Source organism: Nycticebus coucang, chromosome 6 (genome assembly GCF_027406575.1).
Source record: "Nycticebus coucang isolate mNycCou1 chromosome 6, mNycCou1.pri, whole genome shotgun sequence".
Lineage (NCBI taxonomy): Eukaryota > Metazoa > Chordata > Mammalia > Primates > Lorisidae > Nycticebus > Nycticebus coucang.
The window spans coordinates 66,005,257-66,024,299 of NC_069785.1; the positions used below are offsets into that span (position 1 = coordinate 66,005,257).

The 19,043-nt window shown below is 47.8% G+C and overlaps 2 protein-coding genes across 2 annotated transcripts in view; one reads left to right on the forward strand and one right to left on the reverse strand.

The window, feature by feature from the left end:
- The first annotated feature begins 1,230 nt into the window (after positions 1 to 1,230).
- Positions 1,231 to 9,988, forward strand: FBXL22 (F-box and leucine rich repeat protein 22). Its single transcript, XM_053596076.1, has 2 exons — positions 1,231 to 2,464; positions 5,415 to 9,988. Exons 1-2 carry the CDS (start codon positions 2,130 to 2,132, stop codon positions 5,755 to 5,757), a joined length of 678 nt encoding a protein of 225 aa, XP_053452051.1. The 5' UTR covers positions 1,231 to 2,129; the 3' UTR covers positions 5,758 to 9,988.
- A 1,845-nt stretch (positions 9,989 to 11,833) lies between these two features.
- The window catches only part of HERC1 (HECT and RLD domain containing E3 ubiquitin protein ligase family member 1), a 231,092-nt gene continuing 223,882 nt past the window's right edge, over positions 11,834 to 19,043 (reverse strand). Inside the window, exons 76-78 of the mRNA XM_053596078.1 lie at positions 18,473 to 18,625; positions 15,645 to 15,950; positions 11,834 to 12,482 (exon numbers count right to left, since the gene is read on the reverse strand). Of these exons, the coding sequence (XP_053452053.1) occupies positions 12,297 to 12,482; positions 15,645 to 15,950; positions 18,473 to 18,625 (645 nt within the window). The 3' untranslated portion in view covers positions 11,834 to 12,296. The remainder of the gene's footprint in view (positions 12,483 to 15,644; positions 15,951 to 18,472; positions 18,626 to 19,043) is intronic.

Sequence of the window (19,043 nt, forward strand, 5' to 3'; positions counted from 1 at the left end):
TGCTGTTTTGATCTTTTAAATCAAAACAGGCAAATAAGTGCTCCTATGTCCTAATTCTCTGCCCCCAAGCAAAGAGAAAAACCAAGAACAGCCCTGTTCCTCTATCCGACTTATTTGCCTATTCTTGTCTTCCTAATTGAGGAGAGGTGACCGCAGCTCAGATTATTCTGCCTCTATTCCATGCTAAGAGTCTACGATGCTTCCTACTAGCTACCTGGGGGAGCAGCCAAGGACAGGGCTCTAAACGTCCTCTGCCAATCTTTTGCTGTTCCAGCAGGCTGCACATTGTGCAGGTTGGAAACCATGATGGACTACAGTGCCTCTTCCCCATCATGATTACATTACTCTGGCCTTTAAACAAGCTAAAAGAACCATCTATTTCTAAGGATCAGTCCTCTGTGAAAAATACTGGTTTGAAAAGGATTTGGTAGGGACAGTGGCAATAATAAGGCTTAATAACCTTGTCTGTGGTGTTGCAGTATACCCTTTAAGTACACCTAGTTGGAGCCCAGAAGGGCTCAGCTGTAATGCTGAACTAAAATTATTAGCTTGAAATAGCAACAGCAGCTGGTTATCCCTTCTTTGAAAAATGCTTCCTTTTAGTTTATGTTTTCAAGAAAAATCCCTCTTTGCACGTCACCTTGGCATGGTGGATGGCAGAGGCACAGGAGGATCAACGGAGACTGGCTTCTCAGAGGAAAGGCACTGACTAGAATGGCTACTTCTTTCCTTGGCTGCCTTCTGCTGTTAAAGCCAAAGCTGCATCAGGCCTGAGCAAGACTTAGTTCCAGAAGTGAGTCCAGCATAGTGGCTTCATTTGTGTCATAAGCCCTGTGTCACAATAGGAAAACAAAAGTATTCTCATTCCTCCCAATTCTAGTCAAATGGGGAGAACAAACAGTTCTCCACTGAGAAGTGACCACTGAGGTGATGTTCCCTGGACTAGCAAAGGAAAAGCTGTTCTCATCTGACTGGCACAGGCAGTATCCAACCAACTAGTAACGAAGTCCAGGGATTCAGAGTAGGGGAATTAAGGTTGGGTCGTAGGATTGGGAGTGAACCAATCTTAGGAAATGGGTCCACCATACTGTGAAGCCTCAAGTACTTTAGAAAGAATGGAAAAATACCTCCAGCCAACTTGCCTAGAGGTGAGCTAGAGGGGTAGACCCAGAGGTTTCTCCAAGAGAGAACTCAGGGAACTCACAAAGGGGATGGTGTGGGGCTGGCTTAAAAGGCAAGCGTAGACTAAAATAACTTCAACTTAAAACTGCTTCAAGCTGTCCTGTATTAAGAGCTACCTCATCTGTCCTGACATTTTGGGAAACACAGGTTCTACACAGTAGGACATATTGGAAAAATGTAAAGCCAAGTAAACTTAAGTTTAAAGTTTAAAACATAGACACACACAAAAAAATCTTGGGAAGATAAGCTACTTCTGTTAAACTTTTTATCAAACAACTCAGGGTAAAAATAGCTATTGGGAGGTCAAGGAGATCTCCTTGCCTAGAGGAGGGCAGCAGGACTTGAAGGCGGAGTAGCCTAGCCTGGAAACCATCACTTTGGAGTAAAAATAACATAGAAATAAGGCCTCCCTTATGGGTTCTCAACAGTTCTGAATTCTACTGTCACCTTTAGCTCTCTAAAATACAACAGGCTTCTTCCAAGTAAGGGTGGAGCAAAAGATACCAATTCATGTTCTAGAAAAAGTTTGTATTCACAATTAGTGTCTCTCCCAATGAATACTGACTGCAAGACAAGGCAGAGCTGGTCTGGACCGCCACCTCCAAGGAAAAGACCTTGGGAAAAGCCAGAGAGCTCTCTGCTAAACACCATTGTCAGCTAAAAGGGAAAGAAATCCCTTTTAAGGAAACCATTTAACTTCAATAGGCTGTTTTTCTGCCAGGATTTTCAATCCCTCTGAACATAAGCCGAACCACAGACTGCTGCACTTACGTCTGGATCCTGGCTTTGCTTTTTCCCCACTCCTCAGAGCTTCAGCACCAGTTGTTAGCCAAAAATAAACACCATTCCTCAACCATATATGTCCACCAGCCCAGCGCTGGGGAGGAGCAGGAGGTAGGTCAGTCCGTATCGGTTCCAGCCACACTCACGTGTGGCCGCCGCTCACCATGCACATAACTCAGCTCAACCGGGAATGCCTGCTGCACCTCTTCTCCTTCCTGGACAAAGACAGCAGGAAGAACCTGGCCAGGACCTGCTCTCAGCTCCACGAAGTGTTTGAGGACCCCGCACTCTGGCCCCTACTGCACTTCCGTTCCCTTACTGAACTCAAGAAGGACAACTTCCTGCTGGGCCCATCGCTGCGGAGCCTTTCCATCTGCTGGCACTCCAGCCGCGTGCAGGTGTGCAGCGTGGAGGACTGGCTCAAGAGCGCCTTCCAGAGGAGCATCTGCAGCCGGCACGAGACCCTGGTCAATGATTTCCTCCTGCAGGTGTGCGACAGGTAGGCCTTGCCTCCTGAGCTGTGTGGCTCCAGCTCTTCCAGGGGAAGAGCAAATTAGGAGACGTAATGGCTCTGCTTCAGGGAGCCTCAGACTAGGCCCAAGGCCTGACACCCAGGCACAGTCCCCAGGAGATGGATAAAACGATGAAACGTATCCTCCTCAGCCTCCCAGATTCCAGATCTGCTGCTACAATCAATTGGGGCTTCAGCTGACCCCCTTTGGTCCTCCCTAGTACTATTAAGTGCTAAGTGGGTCCAGGTGGGCCTGGATTTTCAAGGAGGCTTCCAGATACAACAATCAGTCCAGCCCTCCATTTGGCACTAGCAAGCAGCCCCCGAGGCCTGTGGTGAGGAGAGCGAGCCGGGGTAGAGGGGTTGGGGGTGGACTCAGCTGAGCCAAACCAGACTCTGGGTGCAGAGGCAGTAGTAAATAGTAATGGTTTCCTTTGGGGAACTTACTAATTTGCACAGTACCTCTAAAAGAGTTTTAGCCTAGTTTCTCAAAGGAGCAAACTGATGCTTCAAGATGTGGTAGGATATGCCCACTGTCAAGGGTTGCCATATTTTAGCAAATATACAGGCTGCCCAGTTAATTTTTAATTTCAAATAAACAGTGAATTTTTTTAATACAAGTATGTCCTAATTACATTCTGTATTTGACCTGTCAACCCCATCCAAGACACAGGCTGAGCCACAAGGCCAGGCTAGCTTTGTGTTCCCAGGCTCCTGGGTAGAGCAGCCTGTGCAAGAACACAGAGCTACTCAACCAGCCTCTTGCTGAGTTTTCACCAGTCCTGTCCTGCCTTTGAGGAAAGCAACCCCCTTGATCACTAATAAACCAACTCTGGCTGTTCATGGAAAACTAGGCTCAGCCAGTTTGCTGCCACCCAAGTTTAATAGCTGCTGGTTGCTGGCAACAGGACAGGAATGGAAGGAAATAGTGTGCTGGCCCCACCTTTCTTTTATAAGCTGGTAGGAAAAAAATAAGATGGACTAGTGGGTGGGCCCTCACTAGCCCAGGCCATTTTGATGACCTTGACAAAGCCCAGAAATCAGACTAGGGAATAACATGGGTTAGGGCAGTGGCAGAGTTTGATCTGAAGTTGTATTATTGCCTTAAGAGAACTAGGCGTAACTGTTCAAACCAGCAATGTGTGGAGGGATCTCCCAGGCCACCGTATGGGCCAATCAAGGGCCCCTGCTGTCACAAAGCAAAGGGTTTTGCTGTCAGGGCTGTGTTGAGACTCCAGATCAGCTGTCTGATCTGTGACTACCACTCAAATTCTTGCAAACTCATTTCTTATGTAAAATGAGGTAAGTTCCCTTATCTCACAGGGTAAGAGGATCAAATGACACAGCAGCACCTGGCATACAGTACATAGTAGGGACTGATAAAGGTCTAACAATCTAGTTTTTTTGTCAGCTCAGAAATTGAAACAGTTGGAGGGTGGCTGTGCAAGGGAGTGGCTGTGCTCTTTCTGTTTTCTCCCTGCATCAAAATTATTTTTAGGGTTCTTAGGGGAAAGAGATCATTCAACACCCTTGGGACTTTAAAACACCTAATCCTCAAAACCACTCTGAAGGTAAGAGTTTCTCCTTATTGACAGGTAAGTAGCCCAGCAAGATTCAGACATTTGTCCCAGGTCAGATAGCAAGTCACAGGCTAGGCATTTGAGTCCTCGGGCTGATTTCCTCATTTACAAAAGTGAAGGTGCAGAAAGTTGATGGGATGATTAAAGAAGGCAAGAACTCAGTGTGTGAAATGTGGCTGTGCCCTGTGTATGTTCTTAATCCCCTCGCCCCAAGCACAAGGAGCTGAGTTGGCCCAGCCAGGTGCCCTTGAGGAGCTAAGTGGAGGTTGACAAGAAAAGGGAAACCCAATCCAGATGCCAGGTCCCTCTGGCGACAGGGAGCCCAGGCCCAGTCCCCTGGTATGGTCCCTCTGCACTGGAAGCAGGTTGGTCCTCTTTGCCGCAGAGTGGGTGATGGCTGTCTGCTGCAGGCTCTTCCCAAGTCTCAGTCCTCGCATCCCACTGGAAGACAGCATCCTTCCCACTGGCTAAGTAACTGAGCGACTGGCGTGGCCCAAGGCCACGATGCACATCAGCCAAGTCTAACTTTGCTCAAGGTCTGTTCTCTCCAGCAGGTGCTGGCGAGGCTGCGGTAGAGGCCCCCAAACTTTCCCAGCAAGTTACCTGGGTGTCCCCCACCCCCACCACACCCCGTGCCCAGCCCTAGGCCTAGGCTTTAGATTAGATGTCTCTGGCTCCGGGCTTTTTTTTTTTTTTTTTTTGTGGTTTTTGGCCGGGGCTGGGTATGAACCCACCACCTCTGGCATATGGGACCAGCATCCTACTCCTTGAGCCACAGGCACTGCCCCAAGCTTTTTTTAACCTGGCGGGGGCGGGAGGCCCCCAGTCAACTGAACCCAACCCAGAGCCCCAGAGGCCAGGACCATCCTGAGGGGCCATTCCAACCCTCAGGGGTTGAATGAGCCTGTCACTTCAGCCATGTTCACACCCTCCTCCCCGCAGCATCCTGCTAGAGGGCATTCAGGGGGCCTCAGGCTCAGCGCCTGCCCTGACCGTGCAGTCACCAGCGGCTCCCCTGCAAGGTGAGAAACTGAGTGAGAAAGAAACCACAGTTGTCCCTCTGGGCACTGCAGCCCTCTGACCTCAGCAACCCAAGAACTACGCTAAGGCGAGGCGAGGTGGGGTGAGAGGCAGAGAAAGCAGCAAAAGTGAGGAGCTAAGTGGAGGTTGACATCCCAGCCCGACTGGGATGCTGGCCTGGTCCCTGGAGGCAAGTTCCTTAAACTTGCTGCGCTCCCTTCCTCAGGACATGCAGGGTCCTACCCAGTCTCCCTGAGGAATTTAATTAGCTGGGAGGCCGGCACGTGCCAGGCCTGGGCCGTCTTATCAGCCCGGAAATCACCGCGCTCTCCCCATAGGTGCCCCAACCTGGCGTCCGTCACGCTGTCCGGCTGCGGCCACGTCACCGACGACTGCCTGACGCGCCTGCTGCGCTGCTGCCCGCGCCTGCGCGCGCTACGCCTGGAGAACTGCGCGCGCGTGACCAACCGCACACTGACGGCCGTGGCGGCGCACGGCCGCGCGCTGCAGACGCTGCACGTGGACTTCTGCCGCAACGTGAGCGCGGCCGGCTTGCTGCGTCTGCGCGCCGCGTGCCCGCGCCTGGCCGTGCGCGCCGAGCACAGCGCCGCCATGCTTCCCGACCAGGCCCCGCGCCCGCGCGCGCCCGCCACCGCCCTCCGCAAACCGCTGCCCCGTTAGGCCTGCCGCGCGGAGAATGTGAAGCCCAGGGGAGGAAGAGCCGGCCGGGCTGTCAGACCGCCCTGGCTGGGGACTCAGCTTTACCGCCTCATCTTCAGACCCTGTTCCCCCTCTGCACAGTGGGAATAAGAATGCCTACCTCACTTCACAATTTCATACATCGGATGAACACGAGATTAAGGGGCCGATGCTTGGAAAACACCCGCTGGTTCGCAGTAACCGCCACTTCCCCCTGCCGGCACCACCTTCTCCGCGCGCTCACCGCAGCGGCGACAGGCGCCTACACCTTCCTCGTGGACTCAGACCGCCGCAGGCGCCGAGGTCCTGAGCTCGGGGAAGCCGGCTGTGCCCAGCGAGGTCTGCGGCCTTGCCCGAGGGACGCTCGCGGCCGTCGCTCCCCAGGGTGCTGCAGCTGCGGGCGGGAGGAGGGAGACCCCCAAGGCCGTGTCCCGGTGACTGGAGACCACGCCAGCCTGCTCGCTTTTCTTGGGGCACACGATTCTAGAAAATTCGCTGCTGTTCTCTCTTATAAACTGCATAATTACACGTATTTTCTACCATTTTCATATCAAGAAAAATCATTTGAAAAAGACCATAGATTTAAAAATAAAGCAGTAGCCTTTCATAATGGAACTATCGTAAACTAATGTAAAGCTGGATTTTCACCTGTTGGATTTGCTGGACACGGGCACACGCCTGTACTTCAGTTTCAAGGGTGTCCTCAATGTCTTACCTTTAATAAAGGCTTGCAGCCTTCCAGCACCCTTCTGGTCCCGTAACCTGAGAAAAAGTAGTGAAGAGCAGTGTGGCCTGCGAGGCGGACCCCCCAGCTAACCAAGCCCTACGCCCATCAGAGGTCAGGTGTTTCTTCTCTGAAAGAGGATCATGATCACTACTCACAGGTTTCTTAATTCGTTGCCCAAATAGAGAAACAGGGAAGGAAAAAAGACACGTTCCTGTTCTCATGGAGCTTACTTTCCGGTGGGGGAAGAGAGAACAAGTAGTTGAGAAATAGACTGTATAGTAAGTACCATGGGAAAAAGTGCAGGCTGTAAGGAAGTTGTGGGGATTGACGGCAAGAGATTGCAATGGGGAAGCCACTGAAAGGGGTTGACAACTGTAAATCTTACTGAGGTTGACATCTGAGACGCACGATGTGAGTCAGGGAGCCAAGCAAACCATGTCAGAGGAAGATATTCCAGGCAGAGGGAACAGCCAGGGCAAAGGTCCCAGAATAGGAGAGTGGCTGGTGTGTTCGGGAGAGAACCAAGGAGTTTTGTGTGGCTGGACCTGAGTGGTGAGGAGGGGAGCAGAGCAGGAGATATCAAACAACTAAGGGATGGTGGTAGCCATAAATGGATAGATTAATGTAAGGATGAATGTGAGCTGAAGATCCCCTCTCCCCAACCTACTTCCAGCTGGAGCCAGAAATACTTAGGTCAATGGGTCTCAAGCTGTGGGTCACTACCCCTTTGGGGTCAAACGACCCTTTCACAGGGTCGCCTAAGACCATCCTACATATCAGATATTTACATTACGATTCATAACAGTAGCAAAATTAGTTATCAAGTAGCAACAAAAATAATTTTATGGTTGGGGGTCACCACAACATGAGGAACTGTATTAAAGAGTCGTGACATTAGGAAGGTTGAAAACCACTGATCTAGGTAAAGTCCCAGAGGCACTGAAGTATTTCCAGGCAGAACTTGTAGGCAGGAAAACAGCACCCTGCCTCACCCCACCCTTCTGGGGACTAATTATGGGCTCCACTGCTGCCCCAGGCCTCCCTTGGGGCAGTGCTTACCTCAGAAATAGGGTAACCACCCTGAGCCCTGGCCCAGCATAATCCCTTCTAATCCCCGTGTTGGGGAGCCAGCCCTGTCATGCCACCAGCTGCAGTGGAGTGGCAGGACCCCATTACTTATCTATGAAACCCAGGCTTCCTTTAGGTGATATTTCAGTTTGCACACTACTGCTCTGCACTCTGGAGAGAGGCCTTGCAGGGACTTAGTCTTACTCCCACTAATGTGAACAAAATTGAAGGCACAGTCAGGCTTCCAGGGGGTTGAGTGTTTGTCTACCTCAGAGCCATTTAAGTCCCAGGGCTTTGCTTTCATCATCTCTAATAAGCCTCATTTCCCAGCAGATCCTTTGGCCTACATTGGTGGTTTAGCCTGGGGAACAACAGGATCTTGGCCTCAGGCTCTAATGGATCTGGGTTTTCACCTCCCTCACTTTCTATTTCTAGCTGTGACCAAGGGCAGATCAGCCCTCTCCAAACCTCAGTTTCCTATCTGTATATTAGGGATAGCAAGAGAACCTTGCTTGTAAAGGTCATGATTGTGTTTGCAAAACAGAAGTGACTGCAGGTTAAGCTCGAGTGAGGTGACCCACATTCCCTGGAGGCTACCCCTTTTCCATGTAAGGTTTTCCTCTATAAATGAGAGTTACATTCCCAGGGTAATCCCCTGGTGCCTAGTAACTCCCTTACATCCCAAGACAATGGTGATCACAGAACAAAAGCTGTGCTGGCAGCTATATCCCAGGCTGTTTCTAGGGCTCTAAATTGGCTCCCACCCTAGCAAAGGGAGCTTTGGGTCCCTGATCCAAAGGCCATTTTAAGCACTCCTAGAAGGTAAGCAGTGATAGAGACCCACGACTCTCCACTTTGTCTTCTAACAGTTACTGTCCACCCATCACCAGGGATGAATAAAGCGCTTCACAGAACATGGCATCCCACTTAATCTAAAAGACCATTTTCAAGGCTTTCTCTCAGGTTTGCACAGAACAAGGTACCCTGCATACTAAATTAATCCACCAACTCATTTATCTCACAAGCATTTACTGAGTATTGGCCATACCTCAAAGGACTCAGCTCTAGTTGAGAAGACATACAACTGAGGTTAGGAGTGTTCTTGGGTAATCTCCCAGCTTTGCTGTGCAGAGCTTCTCACAAGTTATGACTTCTCTGAGTCTCGGTTTATTTATCTGTAAAGTGGGACCAATACCTTCTCTGTGACACGATGAGATCATGTCTAAATGTGCAGTGCCTGGAAGGTAAGACTTGGAGGAGATGTCTTTACATCCATGGGGAGCTAGAAAAGCTAAGTGCCTGGTAGAACCCACAAGGCCCAAGCACTGGGAAGAAGCAAGGCAGGTTTTTATGTGGGTAACACAGGAACTGTTCATAGCGGGCTGAGCACAACTACCACAGACTCCAACTATGAGGAGGGTGTTCGTAGCAGGCACAGCTCTTGCCTCAGCAAAGACAAGAGGCAAGAAGCCCAAGGCACATCTAGGGAAGGGTGAGCTAGGGGCAATGGGAGGGTGATTGCATTCCAGAGCTACCCCCAAAAGGCTTGGGAATTACCTATACCCTCATGGCCTCTGTTATATCACAGACGTTTCCCTACTTCTAGAATGCTAACTCTTTTCTATCTCAATTTTGGCCAATGCAGCCAATGGTGACGCACGGGGAAAAGTAGAGGGAGGGGCCACACCTCAGAAGTAGGGCAGGACACTGCTGCCTGGCTGGAGGCTGATCTGTCACCACTATCATGTTGGTCTGCATAGGAGATAGTGCTAGCGGAAAGAGACCAGGGCCACAGGCCAGGGTCTCCAGACTCCCCCGGGGAGGCAGGCAGCCTGCTGGTGGGAGGTGGTGTTCTGACGCTTGTCTTCCAAGGATAGCACAAGCTGTCTGAGAGAGAACTGACTGAGTCCTCTTAGCTCCACATGCACACTGACAGGAAGCTGATGCTTCTGGTTCTAGCCTAGATGCATCTGTGATCCAGTGCATTCCTTCTCCTGACCTTGGGTTCTTGGTCTATGAAAGGAGAGATCAGCTAACCCTTGAGAGATCTCCCCTCCTGCTCTAGGATTCAATGCCCAAAGTCTGCTTTTGGCTAAAAGCCAAGCTTACCAGTTATAGGCTTTATCTGTCTGGCAGTGTTGGGCAAAGGCCACACTAGGAAGAGTAGAACAAAGGCACATCTTGAAAGGGATCTGGAGAAATCTTAAATTTTAGAGGCTATGGGTCAAATCTAAATTTTAAAGGCTAGAAGTCACAAGACTCCTTAAGGGTCACAAGAACTCCAAGGGTTTGTTAACTGAATGAGGCCAGCAAACAAAAAAGTCACCCAAGTCTCTATAGCGGCTGAAAGTGAACCAATAGAACATTCCACCAGGCCCATTTTAGATCCCCATGTCAGGGACTCGTGCTTCCGTTTCTCTTCCAGGGTTTTCAACAGTCAAGACAGACAAGGTGTGGTGGCTCATACCTGAAATCCTAGCACTCCGGGAGGCCAAGGTGGGAGGATAGCTTGAGGTCAGAAGTTCAAGACCAGCCTGAACAAGGTGAGACCCCATTTCTACCAAAACCAGAAAAATTAACTGAGTATTGTGGTATGCACCTGTAGTCCCAGCCACTTGGGAAGCTGAGGCAGGAAGATCACCTGAACCCAGGAGTTTGAGGTTGTTCTGAGCTGGGCTGATGCCATGGTACCCTAGCCTGACTCAACGGAGTGAGACTCTTTCTCAAAAAAAAAAAAAAAAAAAAAGAAATGACAAGTTTCTAGCAAAGAAACAGAATCTGTTATAAAATCAGAGCATCCATGAGATTCCCCTCATGGGTTCAACTCCCCCAGAAACTGCCCATTAGGCCTAAGCACAGAACCTGGAACCCTAAGTACCAGCTTGCTGGGATGATTCTAACCTCCTCAGTACAGAGAAAACTGTGGCAGCAAAAGCCAGAGCCTAACAAAGGCTGAGGCATTATTTCAAATTAAAATAACCTGAGACTGCAGACATACCCTTTTGCTCTGCACACCCTCAGCCCAGCCCGGTGAGAAGGAAGAGTCAGGTGGCAGCCCAGAAGACTCTAAAAGAATGCTCCATGCTTTGTCCAGGATCTCCATAGCACAGACATCTTCCTTCTCTTAAAGAAATTCTCTCCTGACCCAGAGGCCCAGGCAGTGCCTTCCCACCCTCAGAGTGAGGGCTTCAAGCCCAGAGCCCTTCAATGCTGCTATTGGTTGAGCTCTCAATTGGAGTCTTTTTTCAGTAAAACTAAGATGTCATCAAGCTAAATATTATAGGTAGTCTCACTGGTCCATTCACTATGAACCACAGTATATTAGCTAGCAAAACTGTATTTTTCTTTGAAAACACCCATCCTACTTTCCTTGTAGAAAACAACTGCCTAAATAAGGTTCTCTGTCTGGCACCTCATTTGAGCAGGGTGTCAGCAAAGACCTTGTCCAAAGGAAGCAGCTTGTGGCATGAACTTGCTGTAAGTGAAGGAGACAAGCTGCCCACAGGCCTTGCCCTCTTCCTGCTTGCAATCCCAGCAACTAGAGCCCTCAGAGCTATTTTTAAGATGGTCCTTTCTCCCAGGAACCACATTAATTCTGACTCTGCTGAACAATGAGCACATTACCAAAGCCCGCAGGGGCTAGGTTCAAGTGCCAAGACCTTTTTCAGCCCCTTGTGCCACTGACCAATTCTCATATTAATTCACTCGTGTACTCACTCATAGGCATGCACTCATAGGCACGTACTCACACATGCGAAGTGCCTCCTAGTGATAGCTGCAAAGACTACATGTTGCTGTAAATTGCCCTGTTCTTTAATCCCATCACTTGTTCATTTTGACTTCACAGGTTTTTCACAGGAAGGGCCAGAACTGACTTACGTGGGCTTCTCTTATTCCTTGCCTAGTGGAGCTGAACCCTGCTCTAAGGATGTGGCTGTTCAGGGAAGAAGGGAGGGCAGTGCTGAAAGGATGGCTGAGGCAAGGGTCCTGGGGTGACAGAACAAAGTGAGAGAGGCCCAGGATGACAAAAGAACAAAGGAAAACAGGCTTCTGACCCACGGGTTTTTGGACCCACAGGGGTTTTTGGAACCACAGAGTTCTCTGCTAGGTCATTTCCAGAGGAAAACCATGTTCAATAGGAAGGAATATTTCTGAATAGGTAAAAAAGCTGTAAAAGCAAGACTAGCCTGAACACTTGTTTCTAGACTAACTTTTGCCTTGAGACAGCTCCCACTGGAAGTAATGCTAATAGCCCATGCTCTGATTCCTGAATCTGCTTTATTTCTCTGCATAAGGAACCCTGCACAGGCAATTCAAATTAAAACAAAATAAATATATGAATATTCATGTAAAACTGTCCTTTCTAATGAACAATTATACACAATGTACAATTTCATGTTCACTGAGTGGGTTTACAAAAATGTATCATTCCCAACTAAAAATGCACCAAAATGGTTCCATGCAAACTTATCAAAAGTGACCAAAAATATGGAGGGAGAAACCTGACTGAAAGCACTTTGTTTTTGTTTTTTGTTTTTGTACAATCACAGAAAAATAAAAACATCTAATTTCTTTGTTACATTTAGGGTAACTAAATGTGGCCACTGTTTATAATTCTGATTTATGTTCCTAAAACATCTATGTAGTTACCATAAAAGTATATCAACATCAAATTGGAAGTGAGCATTATTGAGAAAAAAGGAGGGGGTGAGAGCACCCACAGTGGTCAGTAGTCAGTGTCGGAGCCCTCAGCATTGTCCACGTTTCTTGAGAGCATGTAGTTGTCCATGTCGATCGAGCGGCAGTTGTTGATGGCATAGCGCAGGCGCTCGGCCATGATCAGCTGGCTGGAGTAGGGGGGAAGCCTCAACTGGAAGAAGCAGGTCTGTGAGGTAGGCAGACTGTCGTAAGGCTGCGGAGAGAGAGACCCAGAGCTGTGACTGCAGGCACTGGGGCACTTTGAAGGGGAGTAGGGGTTGCCCATGACTACCATCCCAAAGGCTGAAAAGCTTCTCTCCCTGCCTTCAAGATGAACTCCAAGAGGGCGGTGCCTGTGGCTCAGTGAGTAGGGCGCCGGCCCCATATGCCAAGGGTGGCGGGTTCGGACCCACCCCCGGCCAAACTGCAACAGAAAAATAGCCGGGTGTTGTGGCGGGCGCCTGTAGGCGCTCGGGAGCTGCTCGGGAGGCTGAGGCAAGAGAATCGCGTAAGCCCGAGAGTTAGAGGTTGCTGTGAGCTGTGTGACGCCACGGCACTCTACCCGAGGGCGGTACAGTGAGACTCTGTCTCCACCAAAAAAAAAAAAAAGATGAACTCCAAGGACATGATTCCATGCTCAAGTCAAGTGGAAGCAGAGACTAAGCCACGAGAGAGAAAATGGACTCTTGTTGTCCCATGACCCTCAAGGCTCTTGGTGAAGATGTTCCTTCCTCTCCTTACACACCCCAGTGCTGTATGTGTAAAGTGAGAATAAGCCCTGCCTGGCAGGAATGCCTGAGAGAATATATTTCACACAGTTCCTGGCACAGAGTGAGAGTATAGGGCAAGTTTGTTTCCATTTATCAAGAGGGTGCAGCCTTGTAGCCAAATGCAGGGATCCAACAGAGCAGGTGGGATGGAAGAACAACTGTGAGCTGGCCATGGGAGCTGCCTTCGCCCCCTCCCTGACCTCCTCAGGTGCATTCTGCTTCTTTTGCACATGGCTGCCAGCACACAGCTCAGATGAGGAAGGTGTCATCAGTTAATCCATTAAACTGACAATGATGTAGTCATTTAAAATGGTAATTATGATGAACAGCAGCAAAACAAAAGTGTTCCATATAGCTTAGGAGGTTAAGAAAAAAAAATAATAAAAACTCTAGATATACCATGCAAAAATGTGTATGACTAAGACAAAGACTAGGAGGCAAAGGTAAAAATGGCTACTACTACAAAAACAGGATATGCATGTCTTCTGTGCCTTCCTGCAAACAAAACCATTTCCCAGACTTTTTTTTTTGCAGTTTTTGGCCAGGGCCGGGTTTGAACCCACCACCTCCATTATATGGGGCCAGCCCCCTACTCCTTTGAGCCACAGGCGCTGCCCACCTACTATTTTTAATGACAGTAATTATATTGTATTATTTTCATAAATTTTATTTATTTATTTAATTTAGAGATGGGGTCTAGCTCTTGTTCAGGCTGGTCCAACTCCTGAGCTCAAGCAATCTATCCAACTCCGCCTCCCAGGGTGCTAGGATTACAGGCATGAGCCATCGTGCCCAGCCTGTTTTATAAATTAAAAAAAAAAAAAAAAAGGATTTTTAAAAAAGAACCTGCCCCCTCCTCTTTCTAGTTCAACTTCCCCTTGCAATTGGCCCTCCTTCTTAGAACTCCATAGCTAACTAGATAAGCATTTCCACAGAGTAGGAGGTGGGGGGCCCAGTGACCCAGAAGTACCAGGGCTCTGAGGCAGAAAAGCTAAAAACAGCATGGAAGGGAGGTGCCACCGGTGACTTAAATGTGGCTATGGAGAAAGGAAACACCCACAGTAGTCAGTTTTCTGAGGCTGACAACCCCAAAGCAGGGAATTAGTGGTAGATTAACTTCTGGAATGGCAGGGGTACCCTAGGACAGATACAAGGCAATGGTTGTTTCCAAAGCTGAATAGAAGAAAACCATTTCCTTGTCCCCACCTCTCTCTGAATTATCAAAAGAGATTTACAATTTATGGTTACTGAAGACTCATGCAGAAAATTCATCGAAAGGCTATTTTCATAACCCTTCCTGCATGTGGCTTCTCCAACAAGCCTAGCTGGGGGTAGAATACAGGGCTGCAGCCTCAGGAGGCAGCAGGGAGAGGAACAGCTTTAGCTACAGCAACCGCTAGGTATACTTTCTAGAAAAAGACCAGGAAGGCAGACACTGAAACTAAGGGGAAAGACCTTTATGTGAAGATGCCCGACTTTCCTGTTTTCTGAATAAACACCATGGGCCCTGCTCAAAGTACTGCTCATCCCCTGTGGGAGAAGGGGCTTGGGAAGAGTGGAGACAGAGGGAAAAGAGACATTTCCTAATTAATGTAGTAAGTGCTATGTTCAAGGTGTTCACCATGTAGTCAGGAGATGCCTGGAAGGAGGTCTGGCTGGCTAAGTCTGCCTTTAGGAAAATGGGGGCACAGAAAAGCACCTAGGAAGGCTTCCTAGAGGAGATGACGTTGACACAGAGCTTACAGAATGAATAAGGGCTTTCCAGGCATATAGGAAAAGGGGCATGAAGGAGAAATTGACTAAAGCAGAGGGAAGAGCTCACAAAAAGGTACAGAAGTTTAAAAACAGCAAGGTCTGTTGGGGAGAAAGGCAAGCAGTCCATTATGGCCAGAACACGGTAAGTGTCAAGAGATGATACCAGGAAGTGGGACAGAGGCCAGCCCAAGGGGGTGTTTAAGGTAGCTAGGGCCACTGGTGTTTATCCTGGACTCTATGCAGGGGGTGCCTGAAAAGAGGAGAGTGACATGGCCAGATAGGCATTTAAGAAAGACTCTGGCAGCAGTGTGCTTTTCGGACTCTAAGACTTTTTATTCCTAAGCTATCTGTAAATGACAGCTGGGCTGGGGCTCTACAGCTGGGGCCTCTCATCAGGCCACAGAGCAGCAGCACCACCTGCCCCATGATGACACCACACGAGTAGGTGCAGAGCATGTTATCACTGCTTCCTGTGTCTTCAGGTTCCTTCTGGAGCACATCCACCAGGTAACAGTTAATATATTCATGAAAACAACCACAAGGCCATGCCCCAGTGTACAAGTTACATGAGGATATAAGAGACCCAAGCAACATCATCATCCCTCTGCCAAGTTCAGCTTTAATTCAAGAAGATGCTGGAAGATTTAGAGAAGGCTGTTGCTTGAAGTATGCTTTCTACATTTACTTAGGACTTTCTTCATTAAAGCTAAGTGATGTTTCTGAACAAATTTTTTCTTTAATCTGGAAATTCCAAGCATTAGGCATAAATTGGCAGGTCTACTGAGGCAGGTTTCCCAACATGCAAGCAGTAAAGGCAGACATCATCAAGGAAGAAAGAATAAATAACTTACCCTATCAACCTTCATGATTTGAAATCTCTGAGAAATGTCAGCAGTGTTCGCTGGTAGTCGAGATCTTCCTGACACAAACCTCATAAAAAGCACCCGCTCCTCATTGGAGAACTCTTCCAGCGTGTGCCAGAACCACTGCACCAGCTGGTGCTGCTCATCTACCTCACGGTAACGTACCACTTTCTTCAAGACTTCTACAGAGATCTCAGGCATCCCACACACCATCTGCTCAAGCTGTTTTGCTGTGAGGAGGGATAGCAGTGGCACAGGAACAATCCAGGACATTCCTTCTCGGACTGCAGCCACCTGCTCCCAAGAAAGGTTGTTCAATCAACAAGTGTGCATAAATCTGGCACGCACAGTGGGCCCTGTTAGGCTGGGCACTTCCCACTGCCTGCTCATCTGCTCCCCAGACCTTCAGGCATTGAGCACTGGTGAACATGGCTTCCCCTCCTCGCCTCTAAACTCTTGTTAGTGCTTCTTCCTGCTGTGAGATTCTCACACTCCTGGTCTCAGTTCAAGTCCAGTTGAGGAGTCTGCTTTCCCTCAGCCAGCCCTCCCCACCTCTGAACCTTTGTTAGAGGTGCTTCCTCCTGTAGGATTCTTACACTCCTTCTGGTCCCGTTCAAGTCCAATTTAGGAGCTTGCTTTCCCTTCCCCACAAAACCCCAACCCACTGGGCTCCTCCCCAACGCCAGCTCCATTCACTTACATTCCTAATCACACATGGCCACATGCTGCTTAAACTGTGTGGGCACTTCATCTCCTCAGCAAGGCAAAAATCTTTTGGAGGATTCATCTAGCCATGTACTGTTCTTATAATTTGTATTTTTGTTTTGAAAACAGTTATACTATTTTTGTAACAATTATTTGTGCTCATTATAAAAAAAATTTAAATGTACAAAGAAAGTAAAAATGAGAAGTCCTTCTTTAGTAAGGCAGTATAAAAGGCAAAGAATTTCGTCAGGAGACTTGGGTTCTAAATCCCAGCTCCACCACTTATTAGCTCTTTTACTTTAATTTTCCTATCTAAAAAATGAAGCTGATACTGCTATTCTCATGTTACTCTAATGAGAATTTTATGCACCACTATGCGAAAGTTCGCGTGACTAGGTAATCATACTGCTCTGTTCTCTCAGCACAGGCCAGCTGTGGGATGCCAAGGGGGCAGCAGCCAGAACTGTCCTGAAAGTCTGTTTAAAAACATGTCCCCTCCACACAGAATCATCACTGTTCAAAATTTATGTCACAAATTCTTCTTCTCTCTAAGCCAACTCAAAACTATCTACGATTAAAAAAAAATCTGAAACTCTGAAAAGGGACCAACCACACCTTGGGGAAGTGGGTAACTACGTGAGATGATGGATATGTTCATTTGTTTCACCATAGTAACCTTTTTTACCAGCTATATGTATAGCCCATAACATCATATGGGATATATAAACATATCTTAAGTATATAATATGTTTGTGAATAAAAAACAAGATTTATGCCCATGTTCCCCCAAGGATCAGGGATTGGCAGGGAGGGCAGTCTTTACCGATACTAAAGGGAATACCCCAGCCAAAGTCTGACAAAAAAGAAGTTGTCATGCCTAGTAGAATACAAAACAAAAGCTGTCTAGAAAAAATGAGGCTGAAGTGTGGGGTTGGCTGCTTGGAGGTGGCAGGGAGACAACTGAGGACAGATTTGGGATGAACACTAAGTTCTAAAAGATGAAGAAGAAGGAACAAAGTCAAGGCAAAGCAGAGCAAAGCTGACGGAGATGGGAGCGTCGATCTGGCCCACAGAGAAAGGGCCAATGGGAGAGTCTAGACACCAAAGTTAAGCCTGGTTTGGGATCCTGGCTCAGCCACAGGCACTCAGTGCTTGCTTTTGTGAAATGGTGACAGTAATCCTCACCTCCCAAGTAACTATAGGAAATACTGTAGGTGAAAGTGTCTGGTACCATAGGTTGTGTATAGGAGGTGATCAATATTTACTCTCTGAGGATTAAAAATATTTTTAGTCAATTATTCACTCTCTGAGGATTAAAAATACTCACAAATTGGGACAAACCCTAAGTGTGTACATAGCATCGCTGTCAGGACCCACCTTCCCTAAAACTTAGAATGTAGTTTTCTGCCTAGAGTTGGCCCAAAGCCTGGTTCCTAAGAAGGAACCAGGAGTGAAAGGTATGGAATATATATACTTAAAACTACTAAACTTCTATAACCTCTCAAGAAGACCCCAACATATTCTACAAATAAAGTATTACTGAAATGGCTTTTAATGATTGTATTACAAAAAGAACAACATCAACATCTTACAAGCTAATTGAAGAAACAAATCCCAAGCTCTGGGGCCTAATTCTTAAAAGTATGTGATAGAATTTGAGGAATTTCAAAGTAAGGCAAAAGATCTCTATGGGTTAGTGACCTGGAGAAAAGCTGGCATGTGGAGGAGACGCATTCTTTAGCCGGGGCTTGACATACTGCAGGAGGAGAGGGAAAGACGGACTCATGTGGGATCCTAAGACTGCCATTTGGGGGTTCATTTATATGGCCCCTGACTAAACCAAGTAGAGTGGGGACACTAAGTTGGGGAGCAGTAAGACACAAGTACATATAGGACTGAGGAGGAGTGAGAAGACAAGGTCTAAATGCAAAGGTAAGAGCTTGGCCTCAATCCAACTAATAACCAATTCAGAGCTGATTAAAGCCTTGATGAAGGAGACAGAAGACCCAAAGATTTGGGCTCAGAAGCCTCCAAATAGGACCTGAGCTATACATACAGCTAAATCAACACATATGACAAATCTGGTAATAACCAGTCAGCTCTCATCTTACCTGTCGGTCCATTTCGTGAAGCCGATACTCAATGGCCCTCTCCACATATTCCTTCCTATTGGAAAATGTGAGTGGGATACTATTTCCACCTGGGATTATAGGAACCATTTTGCCATCAGCACTCTGGCCAACAAAAGAATCAAGAGGAATCATCTAAGAACAGAAGAAAAAAAGATTTTTATTACACAGTAGAAATAACAAAAAATGTTACATACAAATAGGGCACTTTAGGAACAAAGTCAAGATTTTTAGGGAAGATAACCAAGCAAACAAGATAGGTAAGACACCGGGCTACTTGACCAGCAGGAATGTGCTGACTCATCTGGCTGTAGTTAAAAATGGGACTGAATCTCTCTGTCTTCAAATAAGGCCTGTTGAACTCTGGTCACCCCAGGCCTCCCGCTCCAACTTGGTTCTCTACTCTAATCGGCAGAAAACAAATTAAGGAGGAAGGAGCAGAAGCTGAGGGCTGAAGTCAACTCTATCTATTATCAGCTATTCAAATTGCTGAAGTCGAGCTTCTAAGGGCAGCAGTGCATAGACATGCATATGGTATGGATCATCCAGACAG

Bases quoted from the DNA above. Each gene is read 5' to 3' on its own strand.
- FBXL22 (XM_053596076.1), top strand. From the start codon at position 2,130: ATGCACATAACTCAGCTCAACCGGGAATGCCTGCTGCACCTCTTCTCC. The intron at 2,465-5,414 runs GTAGGCCTTGCC...CTCTCCCCATAG, and splicing joins CTCCTGCAGGTGTGCGACAG to GTGCCCCAACCTGGCGTCCG.